Source organism: Drosophila melanogaster, chromosome 2R (assembly GCF_000001215.4).
Source record: "Drosophila melanogaster chromosome 2R".
NCBI classification, from domain to species: domain Eukaryota; kingdom Metazoa; phylum Arthropoda; class Insecta; order Diptera; family Drosophilidae; genus Drosophila; species Drosophila melanogaster.
This window is the reverse complement of record NT_033778.4, coordinates 12,037,235-12,064,133: the sequence shown is the minus strand read 5'-3', so window position 1 is coordinate 12,064,133 and position 26,899 is coordinate 12,037,235. Positions and strand designations below refer to the sequence as shown.

Genomic DNA, 26,899 nt, shown 5'->3' with positions numbered 1-26,899 from the left:
GGAGAATAGGAGCAGGAGCAGGAGCATCGGAACAGAGCAGAGTCAACCAAGTCGAATGGCATGGCCGCCAAGGAACACGAAACACGGAGACGAGCTCGTGAAAATAAATTCAATAAATTTTTAATGCGTTTGATTCAAAACAACAATGACATTGCGCCGCAACGTAAGCCAAGGACATTTCGCGCGAAAAAGGAACTCAGGTGTTTCGTTGGATTCCCCAACCGCCCAATGAGCTGTTAAGACAGCTGTAAGGAACGCCAAGTAGTGCATAACTGCGGCATAAATCTGCCATGGTTGTTAATATAATCCGCAACTGGCGGATATACATATATGTATACCCATCCCAGGTGGCACGTTCGAACTTTTTAAGGGCAAGCAAACGGTGGCAAAACAAAAAGTTGTATGGGAAATGAGCTGGTTAGCTATAAATACACATCCTCGCATATGTCTCCAGCCAGCCAAGGGCAGCCAACTTTGACCAATGCCTTCCGCATTTGGCGCTGGAATACCATGGCATTACCTTTATCTGTCAGTTTTCCCGGTGTTTTTCCCCGAAAACACACATTTTATGCAGCCATGTGTAACACTTCCTGCGCTTTTGTCGCCAGCCCAGAAATTATCCGCATTAAGAATTTCTCGCATTCTGTGTGTGCGACGGATGCCCAGAGGTCCTCACACGGCTTCCAATACGACTGATGGTTAAATGGAAGTTCCATCTCATTTCCATTCAAACTTCGACGCCTGGCAGGGATTCCCGAGAACATTTCAGGCACATTGCAGACGGAACTTTAACATGGAAACAATAACCCGGAGTGGCCGGCGGGCGATGGGTGATGGGGAAACTATGTTTACCATGTTTCACATTGTGGAATCCTTTCTATCTGAATGCAACTAGTTTGCCATCTGGGAGTAAGCTTTAAGTGCAGCACGTGTATGAATCTTAAATTCGTAGAAGCCCCAGTCAGGTAATGAAAACAAAAAGGCTGATTAAATATATGTACTTTAATATAGTTTTTGCATTCAAGCCCAAGTGCATCAGACTAATAGCTCTTCAAATTGCAGAATACCCTCTTTGGGCAGCTAAAAATATTCGATAATGTTGAATGGAAATATCATTGAATTGATGTGAAAGGTATTGGCATTTCCCAAAGCAGATAAATAAAAGGGATTACTGCACAAGTTGCTTATCCTTGAAAGTGAAAAGTAGTTTCTCTTGACCGCAACAAATCCGGACAAGATTCCAAATCAGCACATAAAATCGCATTTTATTGTTTCGATAAAAAGTAATTTTCACACATTTATCCATTTATTTATTTCCTCTTTTGTTTTTGTATTTTTTGTATTTTTTTTTTTTATAGTTACAAATTACGATTTGCAATTGATTTTTGCGGGCACAACGTAAATGTAAATTGAATTAAATTCAGGTCTCGATAACCTTTCGTATGGTGCAGCAAATGGTGCTTGTTCAATGATGCAGCATAAATACAAAAAAAAAAACAGGCAAAAACCCTTTCTGTGCACCTAGGGTGAAGGTTTATTCCATTATTAATTCATTTAATTGAGATTCAGTAACATCAAGTTCTAGTTGCTCCCTAATAACCCAATCTGCATTGGTATTCGTGTGACATTCACAAGGATTCTGCTATGGAAAATATATATATATATTTTTTAATAACTATTTGTCTAGATCAAAATCTATTCTGCAGCTCGTTAATCGTCCGCTGAGTGAGGTTAGGTGAGGTGAGGATAAGGTAGTCCATAACTGGAGATCGGCCTTCAAGGCACTCCAGGCTATGGGCTCATACACGACTATTGGTCTAGGAACAATTAGCGGCTGATTATAGACATTCGGGGTGAGTTGCTCTACGACAATGTGGGCTCGAAAAATACACAACTTTCTGATCTACGGTTAGCAGCAAAAACAACCATCCAAATATCGGTCGCATCAAGTGCCTGTCATCAAAACGTTTTCCAAAAATACTCCGTCTAGCCATATAAACTCGTACAAATTCCCTATTTACATACCAATTCACACATTTCTTAAGCTAACATATGTACGTTAATTCGTTGAGGGAAAAATGCATTCCCTTAGCAAGACAATTCCGTTGATAGCCGTGCGGCATCGCTTCTGGCTGAGTATTCGTTGTCCTTGGGCTCCCGACCCGTGATATCCACCAGGGAGTTGGGATCCATGTTCGACAGCTTATCCAAATCATCATCGTTCATATAGTTCGGCTGCAGTTTGCTCACCAGACTCCGCAGACGCTGTGCATCCAGCGATGTGCGACGCAGATTGGCATTGTAGTCACTGGGCTGTGGGGCAAATGGAAGGGTTTGTGGCATGATTGGTCGGATGAGTCTAAGTCAAAGTCATATCCAGGTTGCAAAAAAGGAAAGAAGGGACGAAAGAACTCACATCGCGCCACTGCTCGCCAGGAAAGACGGCAATCAATTCGGCATTTGGCTCCAGAGTGCTGAAGTACTCCTCATCGTCGACCTCGGTGCCATCGCAATCCAGGTGTATCGCCGGCTGAGCCCGCTCAAATTTCAGCGACACCTTCGTCCGCAGCTCCGACAGCGTTGTGGCCACAACTGCCTTGCGGATGTTCCTCGTGATGTCCTTGATCTGGAATGGAGGCGACGGATTACTAGGAATTTTACGCCGAATTCACGCTCAGTATTGACATGCCGGAAATTGCATAGCTGTGATGGAAGAAGGCTTAACTAGTACACTGCGAAAAATGGCTACGTAAAAGGGTATTTACATTTTATAGGGTTATGATACCTAAACTTTTGAAAATCATAGGGTATAACCTCCGTTTAAATAGTTAAACTAACATATAAACATAAGATAGGGCTTGCAGATTATTACAGTGTAATATCTGACTCTACTTATATCAGATATTTTTCAAAGAATTTTTTAATAAAAGCGAAGGACACCTTTTGTAGACTTAATTAACTTTGGAATAAATAAAATGCCTGACCACTTTTAACCCAAATATTTGAGCTGCAAATTGGCACTTTAAGGCTTTTGAGGTAAATATGTCAATCTGGTTTTTAAAAGTATATACTTAAGCGATAAGACGTTGTTTAAAATAGTAATATCTACCAATCGCAACATGGATGTAAAGCCAAATGTAATACAAATTGTTTAGCTAGCCATAAATGTTTGTCATACTCGTAGTCAATTGTTTAGCCCTCCACACATTTTATCCATTAAGCTATAGCAACACACAGACGAAAAGCCCCCAACATTTTTTTGCTTTAATTTGCGAAAAGGCCCCCAAGGCACCCATTTAATGCTGTCGATAAAAACAATATGAAGTTAACGAAGCGCGGCGACAAAGATAAGTGTAAGGATACAAAAAGACGCAGGTTAATTGCGATGAACATAAATATGAATTTGAATATTGAAGGAAGATGGATGGAGACGGGGTGGCAGCAGCCAGAAGCAGCAACAACTAATCAATTTATCATTTGCCATAACAACAAAGCCAACGAACAATGGGAAGGTCAAGGCACAAGTCGTCACATTCAAGCGATTATATTTTTCAACCTTTTCTGCTTTTTCGGCTAGCGTCCAGCCTCTTTCTCTCCTTTGTTGGGCCTAAAAGATTGCTACTAAAATATTTAGGGCATAATGCTGTCGATTCCAAACAGGCTGTCAAGGTCGAATATGGAGGGGGGTGGGTCAGGCGAAAGGTGAAAGAAAACAAAAAGGAACGAAGGGTCAAGCAAGTGGGAGAGCTCTGTCGAAAAGTTGCCAAAGCCTCCTTTGTGATCCTTTTGGGCATTGTGTTGCGTATACGCCCTGTGTACATACATATACTGATGAATTGCCAAGGGGTGCGGTTGGTTCTGACAGATCTTCAGGTGTCTCCAGTTGACAGCCAACTGTCAAGCGGTCTGTGGCCATTTAATCGCTGCCTTCACAGTCTGCAGTCTCAAAAGCAGAGTCATCAGCCCCAAAAGAGTCATTTTTTCTGCCATCACAGCCCATCAATCAATGTGCTAAACCAATTATACGATGCTTTGGATGCTTAGTGAATCCATCAAATGGCCAACGCCATACCGTCTGGTGGCAGTCTGGAGCTCAATTGGTGAAAACCCAAGCCAAAGCGACAACAATGAAACTTTATCACGCGCTTAATGCGAATTTCATTGGTCTGTGGGCTTGGGTGGGCATTAAAGCCAAGAGAACTATTTGGTATAACGAAACGTAGCGATTGTATTCATTCTGGAAATCTGCGACCACGCACATACCATTCAATCGGCACCTCGTGCCACGAATTCTGGTCCAAATGCCAATGTCCTGCGGCTTTCATTGCCTCTTACCACTTTTTCGCCCTTGTTGCTGCCAGAAAGTCATTATAACTTGGCTTTCTTAACGGCCTGAGACCGAGCAAGCACAATGTGAGTTTTCTCGAGTTTTTTTTCTCGAGTGGCCTCTGTTGAACTCTGACTTTTTGGTCAATCCCTTCAATTGGCTGCCAGGGCAAAATGAAGTGGGTTCATCTTGCAGCGCTTAGTGTCTCGACCTGATTTGCGGTTTCACTTTGGCCAAATTGTAGCCTCTGCTCCAGAGACTGGCAAATATTTATCCCCCGTGCGGTAGTTCCTTAAGGCTATACATATACCCTCGCTTTTCTGTTTGCCAGCGGACAGCGTCAATATTGCCCCTGTAAATTCATAGTTTGCGTAGCAGGAGACCATCATTAGAACAGGCGACAAACAAGACAGAAGTGTGGCAAGGACAATGCGCAGAACGCTCGCACTGCAGCCATGAATTCGCCATGAGGCATCACGAGATGTGGCCTGATAGGACTGTTGTTCAAATAGCACTTAGGGTCGGTCAGGATATGCAAATTACGGAGGATGCTAGCAATTATGGCACTCGAATTCGAGTACCCCGAATGCGGAAAACCGATTTCGGGGCGAGGTAACGAAAGCCGCATTAATTTGGTATGGCCCATCGTCACAACCCCCACAAATTGCCGTAATGTGCTGTGCCTGCGATGCCCATTGTCCATCTCATGTTGCCTTCACTCGCTGCAAGGAGTCTATCGGAGACATTTCCCCACTAATTGCTCGTAATTGCCACCGAAATGTCATAGCAACACATTGCTTTAGGCACTCTATATGCCTTTCTACAAAAACCTAGAATTTTAAGGTTTAGTTTTTTAAGGCTTTTGTTAACACATCTTGATTTTTAAATTACACATTCCTTTTTTCTCAGTGTTCTGCTTTGTTTTGAGGAAATCGTTAGCATCGCTCATTCATTCGAGCTCCATGGGCCATGATGAGTTCTCACTGGTTTCAAACTCGTCGCATTCCACACTTACACGTACTTATTAGCTAACTTGAGTCGGAAGACAGAGGAGCGCTTAGTTGCACGCTTGTCTGGACACGAAGAATGCCCGTTTATTTGGCTTAATGCGCAACGTTGCGTATACGCGATGTCTCAGTCACAGTACGACATATTCTGTTTGCTCTTCGTTTCTATTTGTTTATTTGTTTGCCTATCTCCTTGCTGATGTTGTTCCATGCGGCATGTCTGCTAATTTAATATCCGACCCAACTTTCATGTAAACCTCTCCATAACGAATGGATCAGGCTTTATTTTTAAACCATTTGCATTTGCAGACACCCACCGAAAGGTGATGCCCGTAGGTGGACTGTGGACCCCAAATGACTGTGACATGAAAAACACATTTGCGCGTTACGCCAGTGGGGAAAATGAAAGCTGGATTTTTCCTCGCCCAATGAGATTTGTTTTACAGGAATCTAATTTTCTGCCAGGACCAGAAGTGTTCTGGGCAACCACAGAATTTCCTTAAGCAAAATATTAACTAAAACTGCATGCGAAGTAAAATAATTTGGTACGCAGCCAACTGAAGTCTCTAGTAGGCACTGTTGCCGACTTAGCTCTTTTCCAATCAAATTTTCCTTTATTTCATATATTTTGATTTAGTTTCTGAACTGAATTCCAGCTGTTTTTTAAGGTATTCATATTTTCAAGTCAAAAATGTCTTTCTGTGTGGCAGCACTGCTATGAGTTTTCAGTTCAGCGGTAGATCTAAACCAATTTAACCTTGTGAGTAAACCAAACTGCAAATCAGTCATGGTAACCATCGAATTAATTGAACTATCTGATATTAAGTAGAAGAGATGCAAATTATTTTCATACCGAGAAGAACCTAAGGGCCAATACGTGAACACAGGATATTATTAACCCTACCTCACGCATTCATGTGTTGGCCTCTGACTACCAACCCTTTCCTTAATTTTCACTCTCATTTAGTTGTTTCTGGAATTAGTCAAAGGGATTATATCTCCAGGATTATATCATCCAGTGTTTTTAATCAGAACCTTGGCAATTTCCCCGAGAGCTCGATAAAGAAGATGCCCGTGTCAGATGGCAGACAAGATGGAGGCTTATTAATTAGCTGGAATGCGCATGAATTACGCATACGTCACGTGGCCCACGCTCACCCATCATCATCATCATCACCGGTCGGTTGCCACTGACAAATGACATCGCGTTTCGGCCACGTCAAGCCGTCAATTAATTGCTTTCGCCTGGCAAATTTACAGCCACTTGATATCTCGTAGACGCCGATCTTTTGGCCAGTTTATATTGTTATGGCCATCGCTCTGATGCCGTTAACACACAATACATCGATTAGGGTGTTCAGCTGGCGTGGCCAAGACACCTACTTATAGTTATCGCCGCCCACACAGACGCCACAAGGCGGCTTAGATGTGGGCGTGGCACTGGAGGCGATTGGCGGAATGGCTGGATGATTGGCCAGCTGGCTGGCCCACAATGATATACGAGACAATTGGGCGCCCGCATCCTGATCCCACTACCCTATGCAACTGAACAGTTTGAACATTTTAATTAAATTTTCATTGTTGACCAGCCACACAGGCAAAAAATTTGCAAGAAGCTAATCTGAGTAGAGGGTGAAATATGGTCTATACTATATTGTATTGATAGTGTTAGTGATTTACTGAGCATGGCTTACTATAAGTGGGTAATTGGATATAGGATCATCAAAATAAGGACATTCAAGTTCAATTAAGTTAAATCATATCAATACTAAACAGAATCGTTTTATTCTTGCAAGTGTCGATGTGTTGTATCTTTCACACACAGTTTTTAGAGTTAAAAGTTTCGTAAATAGGTAAACGGATGCGTAAATTGTTTCGTAAACTTTGCAGAATTGACAGCGACTATTTGTGACCCTAATCATTTCTTTCTGTGCTCCAAATTGGGCAGGGCCACGCAATCCTCACAATCAAATGGAGTTTGCCATGGTGAAGGCAGTGCGGAGTGGGCTGCTGGTAGGGCAAAAGGAAACAGCTCTGTTTTCCCGGATTTTTTCCCGCACCAACTCTTGCAGCGAATTGAAAAGTTGGACGAATGCTTAAAGGGCGAATAAAGCACCGGTAGCAACACTTCAGCAGCAGTGCCAATGTCGATGATGCCACTCAACGCCGAAGGCTTTGAAGTGGCCGTTCCGTCGGGGAACCCTTCACTTTGTTCGTCCTGACCGTCAAACTTTTTCCTCCATTTTCAGTTTAATTTTTTCTATTTTTTTTTTACTATATACCCATCAAGCGTAACAATAGCACCGCAGTAATCACTTAACGAAATGCTGGCCCAGATGACGGGGCGCCAGGTAGCGTGGCTAAATGCCACAAAGGACATGAAGGATGTGCGAGTAGCGAGTGGAATACCCACCTTGAAGGGCTTGCTGTTGTCCAGCTGGGCGAAATCCTCGTCGGCGGTGGTGGGCGAGGGCGTGGGCGTGGCGCTGCTGTGCGGCGATAGGGCCAACTCCAAGGTGATGCTATCCGCCGCATCGTCCAAACCATCGTCGGCATCTAACTCGATGTCCTCGCAGTCCGCGTCCAGTTCGGCCGTCCTTGTCAGAGTCCGCTGCCTGGGCGGCGGAGCCACTATTCTGCTATCAGGATCACACTGTACTCCTGCTGCAGCTGCTGCTCCATCGCTCTCCTTCTTCTGCTCCCTCTCCGGTTCCTGCTCCTCCTCAGCTCCTTGAGGCATTCCAGCCAGCTTTGTCTCATCCGCATTCATTGCTGTCATGTATTTACCTCGTCTCGAGAGTTTGTTCGCCTTGTCTGGACTCCTTGCTGCACTGGTTGAAAAACATGGTCGAAAGAGAAAGAGATTTATGACGAGCAAAACAAATTTAGACGATAATTGAAATATGCTGTATGGCATTCGGGGATGCTTTCAAAGCTGAGCCAAGCATACTAAAACTGCCAGACTTTGTGTTATTGTTATTTCATATACGCGTGTACGTTGTTTGCTTCGACCGGAAAATTTATAACGAAATCGTTGTTTGGCCTTTGTTTTGGCTTTGATTTAAAAAAGTTTTGCAATTGCTGAAATTGCTTGACCTTAAAGCCACATAGAAAACGAAGTTTATAGAGACCAAAAAAAAAAGAAGGAGACCATGGAATGTTATTGCATTACAATTTCACCATCGGCTCTTTAAATACTGTACATTTTTACCAACGACTTAAAAAAAATATCTACAAAATATTATTATTTTTTTAATTTTATATAGTAATGTAATTTGCACTATTTCAATTTTGGTGTCCTGTATTTGATAGTAAAGCTCCATATATGACGATGCAGAAACGTGTTTAGAGTTTTTCAAACGAATATAATTGGCCAACTTTTTTGTTTGGTAAAACTTCATTTAAATTTATAGAGGCAATTATAAGTCTAAAAGAATATAGTTTGCATGTGCTTGCTTGTTGTTTTTTATCATGAAAGCTAAACTAATTATTTTCCATAATTTCCACAAGCCTCTTTTAGACAAAAAGATAGTTGGTTTATATACTCTGAACTCTAGAAGCAACATTTTGTTTCTCATTACCGTGCACTTTAAGTTAAAAACCGAATTCTTCACATCTTCCGGCAACAATTACAATACGCGATTCTGGCTGAGATCGCGAGCCGACTACTCACAGCAGCCAAGTGCAACAAAAGCCGGCCGAACTTGGAATAAATTGCCAGACGTCTGTGCGTGCTGTATTTAAACGTGGCAGGACTCGTCGAGTTTGCCGACAGCCTCGGCCAGCGCAAACACACACGGCGCAAAGTCAGCAGGTCCTGCAAACACACAGCAAAGTCTAACCTTCGCGGAGCTTTGGCCGTGAGAGCAGGACACTCGCAAAGAGAGGCAAAGAGAGAGAGAGAGAGAGAGAGCGAGCGCTCTGTTAAGGCTCCTGTTAGCCAGGACACGCTGGGCGTGCCGGGCCAGAAGCATAGACCCTATGCCGGATAAAGTAAAGTTGGCACAAAAGAACTCTGGCCTGGGATCGGGATTCTATGACCTGGAAGGTGGGAAAAGTTTACTGGAGCAGCTGCAAATAGTTCTACTTAGCCGGGACCACAAGAAGATAAAAACGAATACAAACAGCACAGTGTATTTGCGGGGCGTGATGGCAAATATAAATATTTTAGCCTGAACTTTCAGGCGCTTAAGGGCAAAGTTTAAAAATGCAATAAAAATAAAGTTTGCAATTTCGGCGAAAAACTCTGGCGTCCAGCTGAAAAATGTCACTTCGGCATAATGAGACTGCTGCTGGCTGCATAATTAAAGCATCCCAGAGCTGGGCAAAAGTTTTCAACAAAGGTGCATTGCCTTTGAGGGCGAGACAAAAGCCGAGATTTATTGGCATTTGCATTGGCGGAATATTTAAAATGCATGAGACGCTGTACGTCGATCGAATTTGTTCGCATTGGGAGCAAACAAAGCCACTTAGCTGCATTTATCACAGCACTGGGCTTAAATGGCTGAAATATTGCGCATACGCCGCGTGAGCCAAGGTTAATTTGATTGCGCCCGCTTACGGAAGTTCGGCATTGAACATGGACTGAGCACGTGATTCCAACTGCAGTCACGTGATGGATAACAATATATCTGTGGGCCTGTTATCTCGTTTACGCATTTTGAGCCTGGTCCTTGTCCCAACTACCTGAAGTGCATACTTTAGGCCCAAGCGGATTCGGATTGCTGGGCGAATTTTGCACGCTCATCTGTTTATTCGCCCTGCTGGGCATTCATTTCCGTCCGCCATTTTCCATTTCCCATTTTCCCCCGCCGGCGGGTCAAATAATTTATGGGCCATGGTCCGCTAATTGCGCATTGAAGCGCGGCGCGAACAACTATTCGCATTTCGCATATGCAGCATGCTGGTCCTGCTGCAGGACCTCCATCGCCATCAATTTAAATGCATAGGTGCAAATTGAAATTTATGCGTCTGGTCGCGAAGGTAAATTCCCTTCATCATCAGCTGCCATGTTTAATTGCGATGCACGACCTTGGCCGTCTGGCCAGTTAGATTAATTAACTCACATGTCGTCGGAAAGGTCATGCCGCCGCATGTGGCGATGATAAATGGCCTCTGATCCTGGTCCTTGGATATGTGGCACTTTTCGCCAAAAACTCGTCAGGCGAAAAACACATAAGGCAGTGGTACGGGTAAATGCCAAATATTTGCGCCTGCTGTCAGCAGTCTAAATGAAATTAAATGGAAAAAAATAGCATTTCGATGCGGGGCAAACCAAAAATGTATAAAAGAAAATGGCAAACATTTTAATTAAATTAAAATAAATGTGAAATGGAAAATAATGAGAGAAAAAAAGCACTGGCATCGACCTTGCCGCCATGTAACAAGCAATTACATTTCCCCCCCTTAATGGCATACTTCATTATTTTGTGTATTTCCTGTGTAAGGATACCTACGTGCAACGGTCCTGGCCATAATTGGTTTAATGGCCAGCAAGCCTGTGCGTATTTGCACTATATCGGTTAATGGCTTAATAGCGCGGCTCTACATCAAACATGCAGTACAGTGTACAGTCGAACTGCTGCTCGACCTGCTGACATTCACCCAGTTGATCCGGCACTAGGTTGCCCTTCTCGGCGAGGCAATCGCTGATGCACTGGCTGCCCAATGGATGCGCCATCTCCCCTTGCAGCTCCTTTAAGCTGGCTGCCACATCTGCACCCTGCTGCTGCTGCTGCTGCTGCGGCGGCGGCGAAAGGTCAATCGCCTGTGCAGCCAGCAGCACCAGCAACTGCATCACGATAAACAAAACGGATAATTTCATATTTGTATTTGCCAAACCTGTCTGAATTTTCATTACTGACAGCTTGTTCACTGTCCCAGGGCTTGCTGCACTCAAGAAAAAAATGTAGTAAGTACTTAATATCCATTTAGCTGAAAAACTAAAGTTAATGTGAGTAGAAACAATATTTACCAGGTACGAAAATAATAATTCTATCATTAAGTTATGTTGTATGCTACAACCTATGTATAACATAGTAATGATAATAATAATAATAATTTAATAATTTTCTTTTCGATTTTATAAAATCCACTAATTTCGCTTGAATAATGATTCTCGTGGTGTAGGTGAGCATACCCATATCCGCAGCCATAATGACTTCCGGATGGCGAAAGCAAACATCCAAATGAGGCAATCTAAGCACCAGTTTGCGGCTGCCAGCGGCTCTAACTGCACAATTATGGACCGCCCTTGCCGCCCACAAAGCACGTTGATTTCACCACCCCCCTGCCCCCTGCACCATGCCCGTCTGGCGCAAATATGGGCAAAAGTGCCACGGGGCGCATTAGTAATGCCCATTGCGGCATCTATTACACAGCGTCTTGTTTATGTGCAACACACACACACACACGCACACTCTTGAATAAAAATCAACAGCCCGGGGCGAGTGGTTGCCACTGCAATCCCTTCCCTTCCCTTCACCGTTTCGCTAAGGACATCCTGGCCACCCGCTACCCTATCCTTGACTTTTATTTTGGGGGAAATGTGTGTAAAGTATATGTATATGTGAAAATAAAAAGGCGAGCAGCAAAAATTGTTGAGAATTATGTCCTCGTTTGGGGGAAAAGCGACTCGTTAGTAAGTCGAGCCAAGCAGGACTTCACTCGATATGTTGTTTACCCTGCCACGCCCACTTTCCGCCGCCACCGCCGCCTCTTTCTTGTGAGACGTTTGACATTTGTGCTTGGAGGACATATAGTCCTCGTTCGTTTGCGTGTGTGTGCATGCAACAAGCGTCATAGACGGTGGATTTGTGTATAAGTAAGGGGGGGTCAAATGCTTTGCAAAATAAAGTGGTGATACCTGACTTGATTTCCACCGAAATTAATCCACTGTCGAGTGTTTCGGATCGCTACAAAAGAGCATAGAGCTCAAGTTGAATTAGCAAGCTATTGGTAAACATCGAATTTTGCAGCTCTTTCTAAGATTTAGAAAGATTTGAAACAAGATATACAACGTGGCAGCCTGGAAATTCTCGATTCATGAAAACTCAGGACCCATTGAATTCTATTGTCTTACTTAAAACACTGGGAGCCCTCATTTACAAACAATCCTTTCTACGAATCACACGTTCTAACGATAAGTCGTAGATGATAAATATCACAAAACAATGAGCCAAGAAAATTTTCCGGTGAGTATTGACACATCACAAACGTACACACGAATTTCACGCAATTGAATAGCTTCCAAGTGTAGAAACACAAGCCGCAACTGATGAAGGAGGTCCTCCATTACCGCAATCACCTGAAAACGTTGAGGAAAATGTGAAAGAAACCAAAGAGGTTCAAGAGTCCCAGCGCTGCAGTAGTTCGAGGATTTTAAATCGGGAACATAAATATAAGCAGCCAGAATGCAAAGCATCGAGATCAGTGAAAAAAAGGAAAAGGGCAAGGATCCATAAACGGAAAAGCACTCTTTACGGAGATCGCGCTGTGAACTGTACCAAGTGCGGAACTGTCACGATCTATTTTCCGGCCCGCACCAAGTTTTTCTCATGTGCCGAGATAGATGGTCGATTGTTCAAGGTGAAACGGATCTCGTCCAGAAAAGTACTTGGTGGTGCTTACCGCAAGCAACCTATGAAGCGTTCGAAATTACCGTGTTAAAAATTGTTGTCTACGTTTAGGAAACAAACGTACAAAATTTACTTGAAATGAAGTCTTAAGATTTTTACTTGAACGTAATTTTCTAACTAATTGTATAACTTTTTATCTAAATTATTCGTACTAGACTTGTTAAATAAAATGCCTGACTACTGAATAATTTTCAATAAGAGTCTTTTTTTATTCAAAGGACCAAAATCGGTTCGCTCGAAGCTCAGATTGCTTTCGATTAAGTTTCCATTTCCTCTTCCGGCACTTCCTCTTAATCTGCAGGACAACATCAAAAGAATTACAAACTCAAGTGTGTGTGACAATTTCTTGGCCAGGCAGCCCACCGTAAATGCCATCATACACATCAAAAGCAGTCAAAGCGATTTTCAGTTACATTTTTAATATTTTTGGGCACTTTTCGCCCCATGATTTTTCTTTTTTCCCCTGCCAGCAGGATGAAAATCGTCGAGGGCGCAAATTAAAAGAGCAGCCAAGGAATGGGAACCGAAAAAGGGATGTGCTGTGTTAGTAGGGGATATTGAGTATGCAAAGGCCACAGGACGCTGGATTCAATTCATCAAAGCCAGGGCCACGCCCACAAAGAGACCCTTGCTGTGGGGCGCTGTCGTCACGAATTTGGGTCACCCGGGAGCTTTGAACTGTGTTAGTAGGCCATCGCAATCAGCTAGCCAGGACCTGCAAACGTCATGGTGCAGTGACGTCACGAAGGAAGTTGAATGGCAAAAGAGAATGGCGTCGAGTAATGCAATTATATGGCAGCAGCAGGTGTAGGACTCCCACTCTCTTGCTCTCTCGAACTGGAAAAAAGGGAAATGGAAGAAGCGGTGAAGGAAGGGGAAACTCTCTTTTGCCAGCGGAAGAGCAGGATGCAGTCCATACGCCCTGTTGCACACGCTTTGTGCGTTGCGCATACGCCCCGTTTGCCAGTTATGCTAGTTCAATCAACTTTAGTTTAATAATCATTTATTTATTACTTGGTTTCGTGTATATAGTTTGCCTCGGGGTTTTCACTTGCATTTACTGTATGCTTTTCACTATATTTAATAATTGTTCACTGTTTGCATTCGGTTTTAGATTTCGTTTACGTTTACGGTTTCCCTTATTGCTTATTCGAATTGTAGACAGTTACAGTTACCAACTTTGATTGGGCAATTGCAATTTGCGTTATTGTGTTCCATTATTGTTTAATTAGCTAACAATGTTTGCGCTGTCGCTTAAATTCATTTGGCTATGGATTCGGGGGCGGGAAGACGGGGATTCTGGGAGGACAGGGCAGCAGCGCTGGAGGCTTCCATCCGATCTTTCCCGAACCGCTCAAACCACGAAAAAACCTATTACACATAAATTCAGTCAGTCTCAATTGGCCTTTAACGAATGACATTCACAATGGCATTGGTCTAAAAACAATATTTGATGTGCGTTTCCACTCTACCTACTATTCGTAACACAATTTACACGGTAAGCAAATCAACAGTTTCCTGGGACAACTCCATCCAATTGGGGTTCGCTCTGGTTGTGGGATTCTACCTCAAGTATAATACTTATTTCGCTAACCTTTGATTATTATTCATCTAGTACGGCTTGGTGTGACTCGTGTATATGCGGTTAAATACGATTCCGCTGACTGTGATTGCTAAAAGACTTTTCAAATCTGCGCGGGCCTCTTGTTCTCTTGAGCCTCGTGACCCGGTGTTTAAATCTAGTACGTGTATTGTTCGTTAACTTTCATTTGCTCTTAGATACTATGAAGCATTTTCAATGACTTGATTTCGTCTCCGTTTCGTTTTTGCTGATTTCGCAGTGCCTAATTACATGCTACAAATACGATTTATGTTAACCCAATGTTGCAGGACTGATGTCTTCGGTATATCCTTTTGGCTCTTGATTTTGATTGGCGCACCCAGTTGCGTTAGTTTTCCGCCGGCAGACTTTACCTAAGACTGCCCAAAATGGGCAGTCAGATGTCGCCGTTGGCATTTGGATTTCTATTTGGATTGGCATTGGCCTCATTGGCAGCCGCTTCGGCAGCGGAGGATCCCATCGCTCCACTGGCTGTGGCGCAAGTGGTGGTGGCCTCGCCCACCGTAATTGTTATCGTCGTGTTTTGATTGTCGCACTGCACCACCTCGATGGTGCGGGTGTTGCTCGTCGTTGTGGTGCTCATCTGTCCACTCTCCGCCTCGTTCAACTGCCGTCCAATCTCCCGGTCAATGGCCTCCGCATCCTCGGGATAACGTTCCGAGCAGAAAATGGCACCAGCTTTCAATAGCTTCAGCAGATTTAAACGATCCTCGGCATTCCGCTTGGCACACAATGGCCTAAAGTCATGAAATCATGCTACAATTAAGTGGTATATGGGAAAGGAATTAAACTCACCTTCCCGCATCCTTGAGCTGCTCCATAAACTCCTTTCCCGTGATGTCCACCAACGAGTTGGGATCCATGTTGGAGAGTGAGTCCAGATCGGCATCGTTCATCACGGACACGTTGCAGAGGTTGTTCTGCAGCTGGCCCACCAACTGGCGGATGCGAGCCGACTCCGAGTTGTTGGCATCGGTGGTGTCGCCCTCGCCTCCTCCGTTCAGCTCTCCGTTTCCAGTTCCTGCCTCGTTGCCATGTGGAGTGGTTATCGTCACGTAGTGAGTGGGCTATAAACAGAGTGCAGATAGCATTTAATTTAATCTTCCTGGCTTTGGTCCCATGCTCATGGAGCTCTTTCATGGCATTCAAGAAATAATGCAATTAGTCATTATGGCAGATAAAAGGAGGGACACATAAAATGAGCTATCCAATTAAGCGGTGTTCACTTTGAGAAATGAAAATTACACAATCGCAAAACGAATTTATTGAGGTGATTTAAATAAAAAAGGTGCTGATATAATTATTTTTAAGTGCCTGTTTTCCTTTTCCTTTTATTTAAGGGCTACTCACATCGATCCAATGTTCTCCGGGAAAGACGGCCACCAGTTCCGTATTCTCGTCGAGGGTGCGAAAGTACTCCTCATCATCGATCTCCGTGCCGTCGGAGTCCAGGTGGATGGTGGGCAGGTGGTCGCACTTCTCGAACTTCTCCGCCACCTTGCTGCGGATCTCCTCCAGACTGGAGGCGCAGACAGCCTTCTTAATGTTGCGTGTTACGTCCTTGACCTGGCCATAAAAACGCAGAAGGACAGTGCCGGGAAAAGGGAATAATAAACCATTACACGTTTGCAATTACGGAGACAGTAGCAGTTACACATGGCCCCGCTCATCAAATGAATAATAAATTAATGTCAGATGGGAAACAACTGAGGTCCTATAAAATATTCACATCGTCGGCACCCAAAATAAGAAAACGGAAAAACATCGAAATGGGAAAAGTTGTAAATTTTCCTTTAGCTGCACCCTTTTTCTTGAGACAACAACGTGAACGGAATGGAGAAACTATGGAAACTTTCCGCCTGATTTATTCATTATCCTCCCGCTTGCACTTAATTATTCAGTCTGTTTCTCTTTTCAACGCAAACTTTACCCTGTTTTTATAGTTATTTAATTAGGCAATCTTTGAAAATTCCATTAAACAAAGAGAAAAGATAAATAGTAGCGCAAGTTGCTAAATAATAAATACACAACCACATTTCGACGCTGATTGTTTTCCATTCCCCGAAAAATCGCAATGAATAAATGAACGCAATATTTGCGACCACGTCATGTCCTGCTGTCAAATGTCCATTTGCTCTAATTGAGATTTATGGACGGCTTTTTCCCGGTGGGGGATGTCACCACCTTAAAGTGCCTCCCACAGCCCGACGACTTTGTGCATATTTCAGTTGCGAATGCCGAGTTCCATGAGCTCCTCTACTTTTGCTCGAGATCTCGAACGCAGTTTGACATGCACTCTAGCAGCTGCGGTGCAAATATTTGTCGTTTATCTCCCACTCCCCGATTCCCTGGCGTATCCTTTTAAATTTTCTTTTTATTTGACAAGTTATGCATGTCAGCATTCTTCATGCTGCATGCTCCTTCGCGAATGCCATAGGTTAGTGCTGTTCGCCGGTTGCAAGGACGAAGGACGCAAGCCTTTGGCTCTATTAAACTTGCATGCGATGTTAAATGATGCCTCAGCACTAAGGTTAAACGAAACATAAATTAGACCCGTCCAGATGGAGGCTCAAGGAGGCGCAACTTTAAGGGAGCAAGCGGCACGAATGCATTCCACCCAGAATTTATAGCCCCGAAACGTCGGACAGCGTGCAACTCCTTGAGGTCCTTCATGAATATTTGAGAGCACCGTGACTAAATGAAATTGTACTCGAGTTTGCATTTCGAACATTTCATTTTACTCGTGCGCCTAGCTGCTCTATCATCCCAATTCCATTTGCTCAGATAGCGGAGGAGGTCGTCCCTAAATTATCTTATAAATACTTAAAGCCACATAACTTTTGTGCCGCGAAAGCTCCAAATATTAATCATATCATGAATGCGGCGTGTGGGGCTAGAACTTTGTAACAATGAAAACTTTGCCCAACTACTGGCGCATTTGACAAGTGGGAGTCGCGGCAGCATCGAAAACAAAAGCATAGTTTTTGTTCGGAAACTTGTCAAAAGTTTTAGTCGATCGCATTAGTTGATTTTTCAAGTGGCGTCGATTTTTCAAGCGGTCGCAATTCAATTAGCAGTTTATCTAATTACCCGCAAAATTATACAAAGCTTATACAAATCAGAAACAAGATTTATTCGGAAAGTAAACATGTTTCAAAAGTGTTTCAAGTTGTTTCTTGAATGGAAATGCTATTAGGTTATATCATTAAGAGCAAATTTTTGGCACATCGTGGTAAGTAAAACTTTATTTTTTAATATTTAAATATAAGAATAATATTTAAATATTGAAATGAGCAAACACAAATGTTACCTACTTGCTACTGTTTAAGATACAAATTTCCAAACTAGCATCACTACAAGTTCAGGCTAATGTATGTGAAAGTCTAGATGAAATCAGTTAAGTGTTTTTCTAGAAGACCAGTTTATACACAAAAGTGTATGCAAAACGACTTGGGCAAATTGGTAGAGCAGCAGCGAGTTGAGGGCTTATAAATCTCAACTAACTCGAGCTGCTCAGCCATCAGGACCCGAGGGTCCTGGTCCACACATACGTACGTAGATGAACGTGCAACGACCTCCGGCGTCTGGCTCCGTTTTAGGAGCAGCCGAAGGAGACGTGCCAGGAACTCTATCATCTGCATCCAAGATGCGGGCAGAATCCACAAGTCGCAGGACATTTTAATATTTGATGGGCGTAGGCCGCAGATTTTCGAGTCGCTGGGGAAATTAGGCGACAACTTTAAATTGCTTTTGAACTATGCCGCGGCATTATGTAGATTGTTTAATAAATTATTAACAAAATGCCTGAGGCGGGTCGTGGGCGTGGCTGTTGGCTAATTACAGCGACATGTCGGGATGAAAAGTTTTCCCTTTTTAATGGCATTTTCATGGCTGTCATGGTATTTGACAGCTTTTAAGCCGATTTGCGTTTGGTGGTTTTTGAATTAAATATTTTAATAAGGAGCGGCATTTTAATGGATAAAGTGGGGGAGGGAATTCCTGGATGTTATCTCCAGTCATGTTTTACGAAAGTTGTTTTCTGTGTTTCACAGACAATTTAAATAGCTTTGTGGTTTATTGGTTTCCTTTGAGTTGTCAGCTGCATGTACTTCCAGTGGTTTTCTGCAACCTTAAGCACGTTTTTTACATCCCCATAATACTTTAAACAGCTTTCTGCTGTTTAAGCGGCAGATAAACAAATTAAACAGGAAACAATGGCCCAGCAGTCAAGTAAAACAAATGCTAAAGGCAAACAATTCCCAATACTCGAATCAAAAGGCAAATGCAAAGCTAGACAAACATGTAAAAAAAAGGACAAAGAGAAAGAAAGCAACTAAATAGTGTTTTTGAATTTGCAAAGTCAAATTTCAGGCAGTTAATGCTTATTACTGAGCTTTCGGCACTCTCTTAGCTTGAGCTTTTGGCTCTCTTGAGTTCTGAAGTTCAACCCAGTTTCCATAAGAATCCAAAAAAAAAGGAAAAAAAGTAGCGAACGCAGCACGCGGCCAACAACAACAAAGGCGAAAACAACAACGCCCAAAAATGGACATGCCAGGAAAATAATGCATGCACTTAAAATGCAATTGTTCGTCTGCGGCCTTTATTTCCATTTACAATTACAGGGGGAACTCACTTTGAAAGGCTTTTTGGAGTCGCCCGAGTTCGCTGCAGTCTCCATGGCTTTGTTTGCTCCAACTAAATTACTTATTCACTATGCACTTTATTTCCAGGCTTAATTGCTCCACATTAAATGACTTTTCTATAGATTTGATTACTTTTCGCTTGCTTCTTGCACTTGCACTCGGCGTCCGAACAAACAAACTTGGAATTTCCTTCCACAAGCTGCACTTCAAATGGGAATTAACAATATTTTCTCGGCTCCGCAGCGGAGCTTTCGTTGCGATGAGCACCGGTTTTGAAATGAGCGCGTTTTGCTCAAAAGCACTGCCTTTTATACGCAGAGAAAGGGCTTCTAACAGATGTTGAGTTCGAACTGCGAGTGCTCGCTTTTAAATGAATGTTAACTGATAGGTTCAAATAATATTTGTTTTATGTCCTATTGGCCATGTTTCTTTTTAATCATGATAAGTAAACATATTTTTGAAGCCTAACACTTTTTTTTTTTATATTTTTTTTTTTATAAATTATTCCCTGTAGATTTTGGTTATTTAATTAATTAATATTGTATCAATTTTTTGTAAAATAGGTAATAATGTGCTTCTAAAAGAAAACACTAAACAGATTAGAATTTTAAATATATTGAAACATAAAGCTTACAAAGAGAAAACAAACATAGTCAAAAACACGTTCTCTCTCGCTGAATATGTTAACATTTGGCTGTGGCCTAGTCCCTAGAAAACACAAAGAGTTTGCTGGAACAATCCTGGCTGAAAAGTTAAGGTGATTCCAGCAATCTAATCTCTATTTCCATCGGAAGGTGCTTTCGGATTCAATTAGTCCATTGGGAGGGGTTGCGCATTATCAGCCCAATGATATCCGGTGTTGTCAATTCGAAATCCCCTCGCCCGCTTGGAACCCGGCCAAAAGAGCAGTTGGACTACGCTTAACTTTCTACACAAGTGGCCAACACCCATTTAAATCTATATACATCTATTGCCATGCACACATCAACGAACCGTCCAGATAAGAAGAGCAAAAAGCAAACTTTTGACAAATGGCCAAAATACATGAAAGGAAAGCCAAAGCCGGAAGGTGGCCCCAGATTGGGTTCTCATCAGTTTGTGCACGGCGAAAAATAAAGATTCTGTTATGATACTAAAAACTAATAAAAACTATAACTTATTGCATACTTATCAGCGCCTAATTGAGCAAATGGATTCCATAAAGGATAAAGGTATGTAGGTATAAATAGGAATGAGTAGTTTTCTTTTAGTCATACGAATATCAACTAACTTTATATAATTCTCAAAAGTTTTTCCACGTATAAAACGGTACTGAATAGCCCGGAAAAGAGGTGGGCATGCAAGTATGGGGGAGATCAGAGATGGGGCAGCCTTAAATTGTCATCCTAGTGCGCACCATTGGTTCCTCGGATGCTGATGCTGCTTCTGCTGCTGGCAGTTTGCCCCGTTTGCTGTCATTGCACTGCACATAGTAACTTCTACGTGTCCTGCGGAGGAGAAGCAGCAGTGGGTGGTAGCTGTGACTATTTTAAGCGCAGGTCACTCGAAAGGACGCACAAGGACATTGGCTTGTGTGGGTGGCTGTGTCGCCTGCAGTTCGCAGGTCACGTGCATGCACCGCGGTGCATTGACCACGGACACGTTGACACATCGGCCGGAATCTGGGTTGAGCTCCACCTCGAAGCCAGGTGACAGGTAATTGCCTCACGGGCAATCAGGCAATAGGCAATATCGAGGGAAAACAATAAATCAACGCCTGGCGATATTGGTTTTACTAAGAAGCATCAAGCCGCTCGAGAATGTTTAGTTTAACTGAGCCAAAAAACAAAATACACATAAGATAGAGGATTATAAGGACAAAGAGCAAACAAAGAAACAGAATAACAAAAAACATTTCATCTTAACAACTTAATCTTTTGTCCAGACACAGACGTTTTAAATTCGGCCAAAAGGGCAGACACAACTAATTATCCTTTGCGCAATAAAAAAAAAGGATAACATAAGCGATTTAACACGGCTCAGTCCTTTTCAGTAACAGCTTGCGTCTGCCTGTTAACGAACAGAAAGCTGATATGCAAAAGGACCTCGTTAAAATTCAAGAGGACTTTCTTTCGCTGACTTCGTTTGAACCTCTTCATTTTGACATTTGCAGCTCGCGGTCATGGAAACTTAATGAATGCGTAGGATTTTTGCCCTTGCCAGAGTTCACACACCATTCGTTTTTACAAAAATATTGGAAAACCTAAGCTAGTTTCCATCATTAACCATTATTATTATATAACAATTATTTTATTCGGTTTCAGGCCATTGCATCGTTAATAGTTTTCCAAAATCATTTTCGGCACCACATTCATGCTGGTCAACTCCTGGAAGAGCAGTTTGCATGCATACGGCATGGATATCTTAGAGACATTGGCCGACGACTGGCAGAAATGACACCAGGAGCAGTAGGCCATCCTGCCGCAAGTCCGGCAAACATCCACCTCAAAGGCATCCGATGAGATCATCAGACGCTCCATGATCAGCATACTAGCTCCGTAAGAAATGAGACAATCCCGTTCCATTTCGCCCAGACGAAGGCCACCCTCACGACTCCTGCCCTGCGTCGGCTGACGGGTGAGCACCGCCTTGGGTCCCCGGGCACGGGCATGCATCTTATCCTGCACCATATGCTTCAGTTTTTGGTAGTACACGGGTCCCGAGTAGATGTAGGCCTCCAGTGGTGTTCCTGTGATGCCGGAGTAGAAAAAGTCCTTGCCCACGTAGTTGAAACCATGGCGCTCCAGTTCCGCCTGAATGTCTTCCACCTTGGAGCCCCCGAACGCAGTTCCATAGTGGAACTTGCCCTCCAGGAGACCAGCCTTCCCGCCGAGCAGCTCTAACGTTTTACCCACTGTCATACGGGAGGGGAATCCGTGTGGGTTCATTATCATATCCGGGCAGATGCCGAAGTCATTAAAGGGCATATCCTCCTGTTCAACAATCAACCCAGTCACGCCTTTTTGTCCGTGCCGAGAGCTGAACTTGTCCCCGATCTCGGGGATACGTGTCTGGCGCAGCAGGATCTTGATGAGAAAGTCTTCCTCGGCATTGGCGGAAACCATAACGCGTTCGATGTAACTGGGCTCGGGACCCTTATAGCTAATGGGTACTGCGGTGTAGGGAACCTGTGCAGACTGACCCTGCAGCGGATTCATCGATGTTACCGCGGGCATTTCCTTGTTAATCATGATCTGTTTGTTTTGAACCTGCTCGCCTGGAGCCACAATTCCGTCAGTGTCCAGAACGTCGTGCTTGAAGATAACCTTGTTCGTCAGCGCATCTTTCATGGGACCCATGATTCTGTCGAAGGTTTGATTCGCATACCGTTTCACAGTGCACTTTGAGTTTTTGTACACCAGACAGCGTCCATATCCCCGATCTATCGACGCCTTGTTTAAGATCAGCGCATCTTCGATGTCGTAGCCAGAGTAACTCATAACTGCCACAGTGGCATTCTGACCAGCAGGCAATTTGTCAAAGTTGGTAAGCTCGATAGTCTTGGATTTCACCATAGGAGCATGGGGATACACCAGATTATACATCAGCGAGTCAATCCTGTTCTTCTGGTTATAGCCAATCATTCCCATCGCCTGCTTACCCATAGCACACTGATAGGTGTTCCTGGGACTCTGATTGTGATGAGGATAGGGCACCAATCCAGCACAAACTCCCAGCAAAGTGAAGGGTTCGATTTCCAAGTGTGTAGTCCGGTCCTCTATTTGATCCTCGTTCCAGGCGATAAACGAATCGTTCTCCTCGTTCACATCTAAATACTCGATTAGTCCGTCCAAGAGAAAGTCGTCGAACTTACGAATCCCTCGATTCAGCTCGTCCAGGTGATGCTGCTTCACCAGCGGGCGACGGTTCTCCACAATTACATAGGGGCGGCACAGACGACCGCCATCCGTGTGGATGTAGATGCATCGCTGGGTGTATGATGTGTGCACAGACACGTAGCTGCCCATCCGACCCTTTCTGCGCATGTAACGAAGGTTCCGCACCAGGTGCTTGTGGTTCAAGGTGAGACCCAGAACATTACCATTGATGAAGACGAGGAATACATTCGGGTTATTGATGGGGTTACCGCTCACTTCTCGTATGTCTTCCACGCCAGCATTGAAAGCCACTATCATAACGGGTCGCTCCTCAACTTCGGTGGTGATGTGCGTCATCAGAGCCAGATTTTTGACCAGACCACAGGCCTCACCTTCTGGAGTGTCCGAGGGACACAGCATACCCCATTGACTGGGCTGCAGAGATCTGGGTCCCGACACCTTACGCGTCTTCTCAAACTGCGAGTTCACACGCGTCATCATTCCCAACGCTGAGATATAACTCAAACGGGACAGAACCTGCGTTACGCCAGCTCTTTCCATCTTAAATCTCTTGATCGTCCAGTTGCCGGAACTGATAGCAGACTCCAGTCCCGCTGTGATTTGTGCCGCCCTCATGTGCTTGACCACATCGAACTGCGCCGCCTTCACCTTGGGTATATTTTTGTCCGCAATGGTCTTAAGCTCCCAGTTCATGCGCTTGAACAGATCCTCGAACATCATGGAGAGCAAAGAACCTGCCAGCTCCAGTCGCTTGTTGCCGTAGTAATCGCGGTCGTCAAAGAGCGTTTTGTCCAGCTCGGCGGCCATAACACGACGCACCATCATGGATACATAGATGGCCTTCATTTGCAAGTTAAAGTTGTCCACAGGCACATGCGCCAAAATGGTAGTTAACAGCAGCTCACGGGCCTCTTCCGATGGCGTTTTTGTGGTGGCACTCTGAAAACGCTTGACCACCAACTTGGAGCCTAAAAAAAGGTATTTTAAGAACAAAATTTAACTAGGGTAAACAAACCTACCCATGTACTCCAAAGCCCTTTGCTGTGTGAAGACCTTCAGGTTGTAGGCGTCTATTAGAGAGGCACCGAATCTATTCTGCGATTTGCTGTCAATGCCAATTAGCGATTGAATTTCCTGATCGGAAACTACGCCCAGAGCTTTAAAGATCACCACAATGGGTATGTCGTCCGTCATCGAGTTGTGCTTGAGGTAGTACTTTCCATGCTTGCTCAACACCAAAGTACGTGACTTCTTTTCGTGTGTGGAGGAGGTAACCTGGCATTGCACCACACCGTTGAAGTCCTCGGTGAGCATCTTGTTCCATGACAGCTGCTCCTGAATGAGGATAACCTTCTCCTGACCTCGCACCACAAAGTAGCCGCCAGGATCTAGTGGACACTCATTCAGTTTGGACAGCTCGAACTCCGACTTGCCGGTAAGGGCGCAATTGGAGCAGCGCAGCATGAGGGGCATCCTTCCGATGAGCAAATTATTCCGCTTGATCCGCTGGGTTCCCCTCGTGTACTCGATGTCCACGGTGATGGGGGCGGAGTACGTGGTGTCCCTCAGACGGCATTCGTGCGGTGTGGTCGCTTTGGTGATGTTGAAGCCATCGTCGATGTCCGGCTTGCCCACCCGCACATCCAAGTACTTTAGGTAAAACAAAGGATCAGCTCCACTGGTAACCAGCTCGTTAGCCTTCACAATCTTTTTTATGTCCACGTTGATGAAGTGATTGAAGGAATCAATGTGCTGCTTCACTAATCCTTTTACTTGCAAGAATGCCGGCACCAATTTCCACTTCTCCGTTAGCGGCTTAATGGGCACCGACCAGTCCTTGCTGTCGCCGGGATCCCAGGTGGTGGCCTCCACGTTGTGATCGCCCATCTTTAGCTCCACCATTTCGTTATAATAATTTAATTTAAGTTTGTCAACAAAACAGCGTGCTATGAGGTTCTTCGATATGCGGTTTCTTTACCTATCGGTTATCGATATACTTGGGCAAGTGATAGCAAAGTTATTCCCATAGAGCTGGCAGTGAAATTAATTCCCGCTAAATCTAGCTTTAATTTATTTAAATTACCTCTGTGCGCGCCAATTAAAAAATTTGATAAAATAAAAATTAGAGGGTTTTCTTAAACTTAAGCCGCCTTAAATCCACGCACACATAAAGCACATTCGTTTTTTATTTTCGAATAAAAAATGCCATCAAGTAATCAAAGTGTTATCGTTGCACAGAGTCTAAACCTTCTTCACAATCTGGACCACATCCTCGTCGTTGAGAACGTGTTCGATGCCCACCTTCTGTGGCTGATGCTTCACAGATGAGCCCCAAACCAGCGCACTACGAAGGAAATACATAAATGTTATTATAACCAAGGGAACAGAGGGAAAGTGAAGCGCACTCACTATTTAAATTCCTTGGCAATGGAGCGATGCAGCTTGTTGCAGAAATCCTCAATGCTGGTGCGCTCGTTGTGGAGTACCACGGGCGAGTTGTAATCGGGCAGCTGGCCCTTGGGCTTGGTGTAGATGCGCTGCAGTCGCAGGTATTCCCACATCAGCTCCAGCAGATCGTCAAAGTTCCAGTGGTGATGGGCCGAGATGGGCACGCAATGCGGGATCTTGTAGATGACGTCCAGCTCCTCGATGGAGATCTGATCGATCTTGTTCAGCAGATATATGCAGGGTATGTAGATGCGGTTGCCCTCGATAACGTCAATGAGGTCGTCACTAGTGGCGTCGTATCTCAGGGTGATGTCCGCATTGTGGATCTTGTACTCGGATAGAATGGTCTTCACCAGATCCGTGTCCAACTCGGACTGCGGAACCATGCTGTTCAGATTGATGCCACCCTTGTCCTTCCGCTTGTAGTAGATATTTGGTGGTTTCTTGTTAAGCCGGATGCCGAAGCCCTCCAATTCATGCTCGAGGAGTTTCTTGTGGCCAAGCGGTTTCAGGCAATCCAGCACCATGAAAATGAGGTTACAGGTGCGAGCGACAGCAATCACCTGACGACCTCGACCCTTGCCATCCTTAGCGCCCTCAATGATACCGGGCAAGTCCAGCAGCTGGATCTTAGCGCCCTTGTACTTAATGCATCCCGGCACAGTGGTCAACGTTGTGAATTCGTATGCCGCCACCTCGGAGTAAACGCCAGCCAAGTTGGAGAGCAGTGTGGATTTACCCACAGAAGGAAACCCTACGAATCCCACCCGGGCATCTCCAGTCTTGGCCACCTCGAAGCCAGCTGGAAATACATAATGTTTAGTGATTGCCTGAATTATATATCCAAGAGCCTACCTTCGCCGGTTCCGCCGCCGCCTCCTTTGGGGGAAATCAGTTCGCGTCGCAGCTTAGCCAGCTTCGCCTTCAGTAGACCCAAATGGGCCGAGGTGGCCTTGTTCTTTTGGGTTCGGGCCATCTAGGATTCAGTTGAGAAGGTGGTCCAACAACCCGGTGATTTAGATAGAATCCAGGGGGGAATCCGCGGGGTAAATGGATGCGAGACAGGTTAGTTTCTGTAAGATCGGCAGGTACTCCAAGTTCCACTCACCTCCGACTCGATGGCCGAGATTTTCTCCAATATTGTGCTCATGGCTGGCTGAGAGTTAAACGCGGTTCACAGAAAACCCCAGTTATCAACAAATATGCATGTAAAAATAAAATATATAAAACTCTCGCGTGGACAGTTGGAGGTGCAATCGATATGTATTCGATACAATCGATTTGTTCAGTAATGTGGTCGATTCCCAACGTTAGCCAACACTTAACGAATCGTAAAAG

At 44.2% G+C, this 26,899-nt stretch overlaps 6 protein-coding genes across 10 annotated transcripts; 1 reads left to right on the top strand and 5 right to left on the bottom strand.

The window, feature by feature from the left end:
• Window positions 1-1,267: 1,267 nt before the first annotated feature.
• On the bottom strand, window positions 1,268-9,045 carry Drep3 (DNA fragmentation factor-related protein 3). Of its 2 annotated transcripts, none has more exons than NM_136879.3 (4): window positions 8,916-9,045; window positions 7,748-8,160; window positions 2,417-2,626; window positions 1,268-2,313 (listed from the first exon to the last, which is right to left on the bottom strand). In NM_136879.3, exons 2-4 carry the CDS (start codon window positions 8,111-8,113, stop codon window positions 2,089-2,091), a joined length of 801 nt encoding a protein of 266 aa, NP_610723.2. In that variant the 5' UTR covers window positions 8,114-8,160; window positions 8,916-9,045; the 3' UTR covers window positions 1,268-2,088. The 2 variants fall into 2 exon arrangements, with proteins under 2 accessions (NP_610723.2, NP_610722.2); NM_136878.3 differs by having other exon boundaries at window positions 1,514-2,313; window positions 7,748-8,165.
• Window positions 7,587-11,190, bottom strand: CG44314 (uncharacterized protein). 3 transcript variants are annotated; one of them, NM_001299400.1, is made up of 2 exons: window positions 10,791-11,190; window positions 7,587-8,165 (listed from the first exon to the last, which is right to left on the bottom strand). In NM_001299400.1, exon 1 carries the CDS (start codon window positions 11,156-11,158, stop codon window positions 10,865-10,867), a length of 294 nt encoding a protein of 97 aa, NP_001286329.1. In that variant the 5' UTR covers window positions 11,159-11,190; the 3' UTR covers window positions 7,587-8,165; window positions 10,791-10,864. The 3 variants fall into 3 exon arrangements, with proteins under 3 accessions (NP_001286329.1, NP_001286331.1, NP_001286330.1); NM_001299402.1 differs by having other exon boundaries at window positions 7,587-8,160; NM_001299401.1 differs by lacking the exon at window positions 7,587-8,165 and adding an exon at window positions 9,538-10,561.
• A 1,188-nt stretch (window positions 11,191-12,378) lies between these two features.
• Window positions 12,379-13,157, top strand: CG30039 (uncharacterized protein). Its single transcript, NM_165862.2, has 2 exons — window positions 12,379-12,527; window positions 12,580-13,157. Exons 1-2 carry the CDS (start codon window positions 12,507-12,509, stop codon window positions 13,000-13,002), a joined length of 444 nt encoding a protein of 147 aa, NP_725100.1. The 5' UTR covers window positions 12,379-12,506; the 3' UTR covers window positions 13,003-13,157.
• Window positions 13,158-13,961: 804 nt separating this feature from the next.
• Drep1 (DNA fragmentation factor-related protein 1) lies at window positions 13,962-19,522 on the bottom strand. Of its 2 annotated transcripts, none has more exons than NM_136877.5 (4): window positions 19,226-19,522; window positions 15,943-16,158; window positions 15,388-15,659; window positions 13,962-15,329 (listed from the first exon to the last, which is right to left on the bottom strand). In NM_136877.5, the coding sequence occupies exons 1-4, from the start codon at window positions 19,268-19,270 to the stop codon at window positions 14,969-14,971; spliced, it is 894 nt and encodes a 297-aa protein (NP_610721.2). In that variant the 5' UTR covers window positions 19,271-19,522; the 3' UTR covers window positions 13,962-14,968. Both variants share the same exon structure in this region, with proteins under 2 accessions (NP_610721.2, NP_001260909.1).
• A 1,988-nt stretch (window positions 19,523-21,510) lies between these two features.
• Polr3B (RNA polymerase III subunit B) lies at window positions 21,511-25,093 on the bottom strand. Its single transcript, NM_078982.3, has 2 exons — window positions 24,133-25,093; window positions 21,511-24,081 (listed from the first exon to the last, which is right to left on the bottom strand). The coding sequence occupies exons 1-2, from the start codon at window positions 25,013-25,015 to the stop codon at window positions 21,551-21,553; spliced, it is 3,414 nt and encodes a 1,137-aa protein (NP_523706.1). The 5' UTR covers window positions 25,016-25,093; the 3' UTR covers window positions 21,511-21,550.
• Window positions 25,094-25,282: 189 nt separating this feature from the next.
• On the bottom strand, window positions 25,283-26,836 carry 128up (upstream of RpIII128). The gene is made up of 4 exons (NM_080485.6): window positions 26,670-26,836; window positions 26,417-26,537; window positions 25,523-26,363; window positions 25,283-25,457 (listed from the first exon to the last, which is right to left on the bottom strand). Exons 1-4 carry the CDS (start codon window positions 26,709-26,711, stop codon window positions 25,355-25,357), a joined length of 1,107 nt encoding a protein of 368 aa, NP_536733.1. The 5' UTR covers window positions 26,712-26,836; the 3' UTR covers window positions 25,283-25,354.
• Window positions 26,837-26,899: the final 63 nt, after the last annotated feature.

Excerpts from the sequence above, each read along its gene's own strand:
- CG44314 (NM_001299400.1), bottom strand. The coding sequence starts at position 11,158 with ATGAAATTATCCGTTTTGTTTATCGTGATGCAGTTGCTGGTGCTGCTG.
- 128up (NM_080485.6), bottom strand. The coding sequence starts at position 26,711 with ATGAGCACAATATTGGAGAAAATCTCGGCCATCGAGTCGGAG. Across the intron at positions 26,538-26,669 it reads TCTCGGCCATCGAGTCGGAG|ATGGCCCGAACCCAAAAGAA; the intron begins GTGAGTGGAACT and ends ACTGAATCCTAG. Across the intron at positions 25,458-25,522 it reads ATTGCCAAGGAATTTAAATA|TGCGCTGGTTTGGGGCTCAT; the intron begins GTGAGTGCGCTT and ends TTTCCTTCGTAG.
- Drep1 (NM_136877.5), bottom strand. The coding sequence starts at position 19,270 with ATGGAGACTGCAGCGAACTCGGGCGACTCCAAAAAGCCTTTCAAA. Across the intron at positions 16,159-19,225 it reads ACTCCAAAAAGCCTTTCAAA|GTCAAGGACGTAACACGCAA; the intron begins GTGAGTTCCCCC and ends TTTTATGGCCAG. Across the intron at positions 15,330-15,387 it reads CAGCTCAAGGATGCGGGAAG|GCCATTGTGTGCCAAGCGGA; the intron begins GTGAGTTTAATT and ends TCATGACTTTAG.
- Drep3 (NM_136879.3), bottom strand. The coding sequence starts at position 8,113 with ATGACAGCAATGAATGCGGATGAGACAAAGCTGGCTGGAATGCCTCAA. Across the intron at positions 2,627-7,747 it reads ACAACAGCAAGCCCTTCAAG|ATCAAGGACATCACGAGGAA; the intron begins GTGGGTATTCCA and ends CCTCCATTCCAG. Across the intron at positions 2,314-2,416 it reads CTGGCGAGCAGTGGCGCGAT|CCCAGTGACTACAATGCCAA; the intron begins GTGAGTTCTTTC and ends TTTGCCCCACAG.
- Polr3B (NM_078982.3), bottom strand. The coding sequence starts at position 25,015 with ATGGTGGAGCTAAAGATGGGCGATCACAACGTGGAGGCCACCACCTGG. Across the intron at positions 24,082-24,132 it reads AAGGGCTTTGGAGTACATGG|GCTCCAAGTTGGTGGTCAAG; the intron begins GTAGGTTTGTTT and ends ACCTTTTTTTAG.
- CG30039 (NM_165862.2), top strand. The coding sequence starts at position 12,507 with ATGAGCCAAGAAAATTTTCCG. Across the intron at positions 12,528-12,579 it reads TGAGCCAAGAAAATTTTCCG|CTTCCAAGTGTAGAAACACA; the intron begins GTGAGTATTGAC and ends GCAATTGAATAG.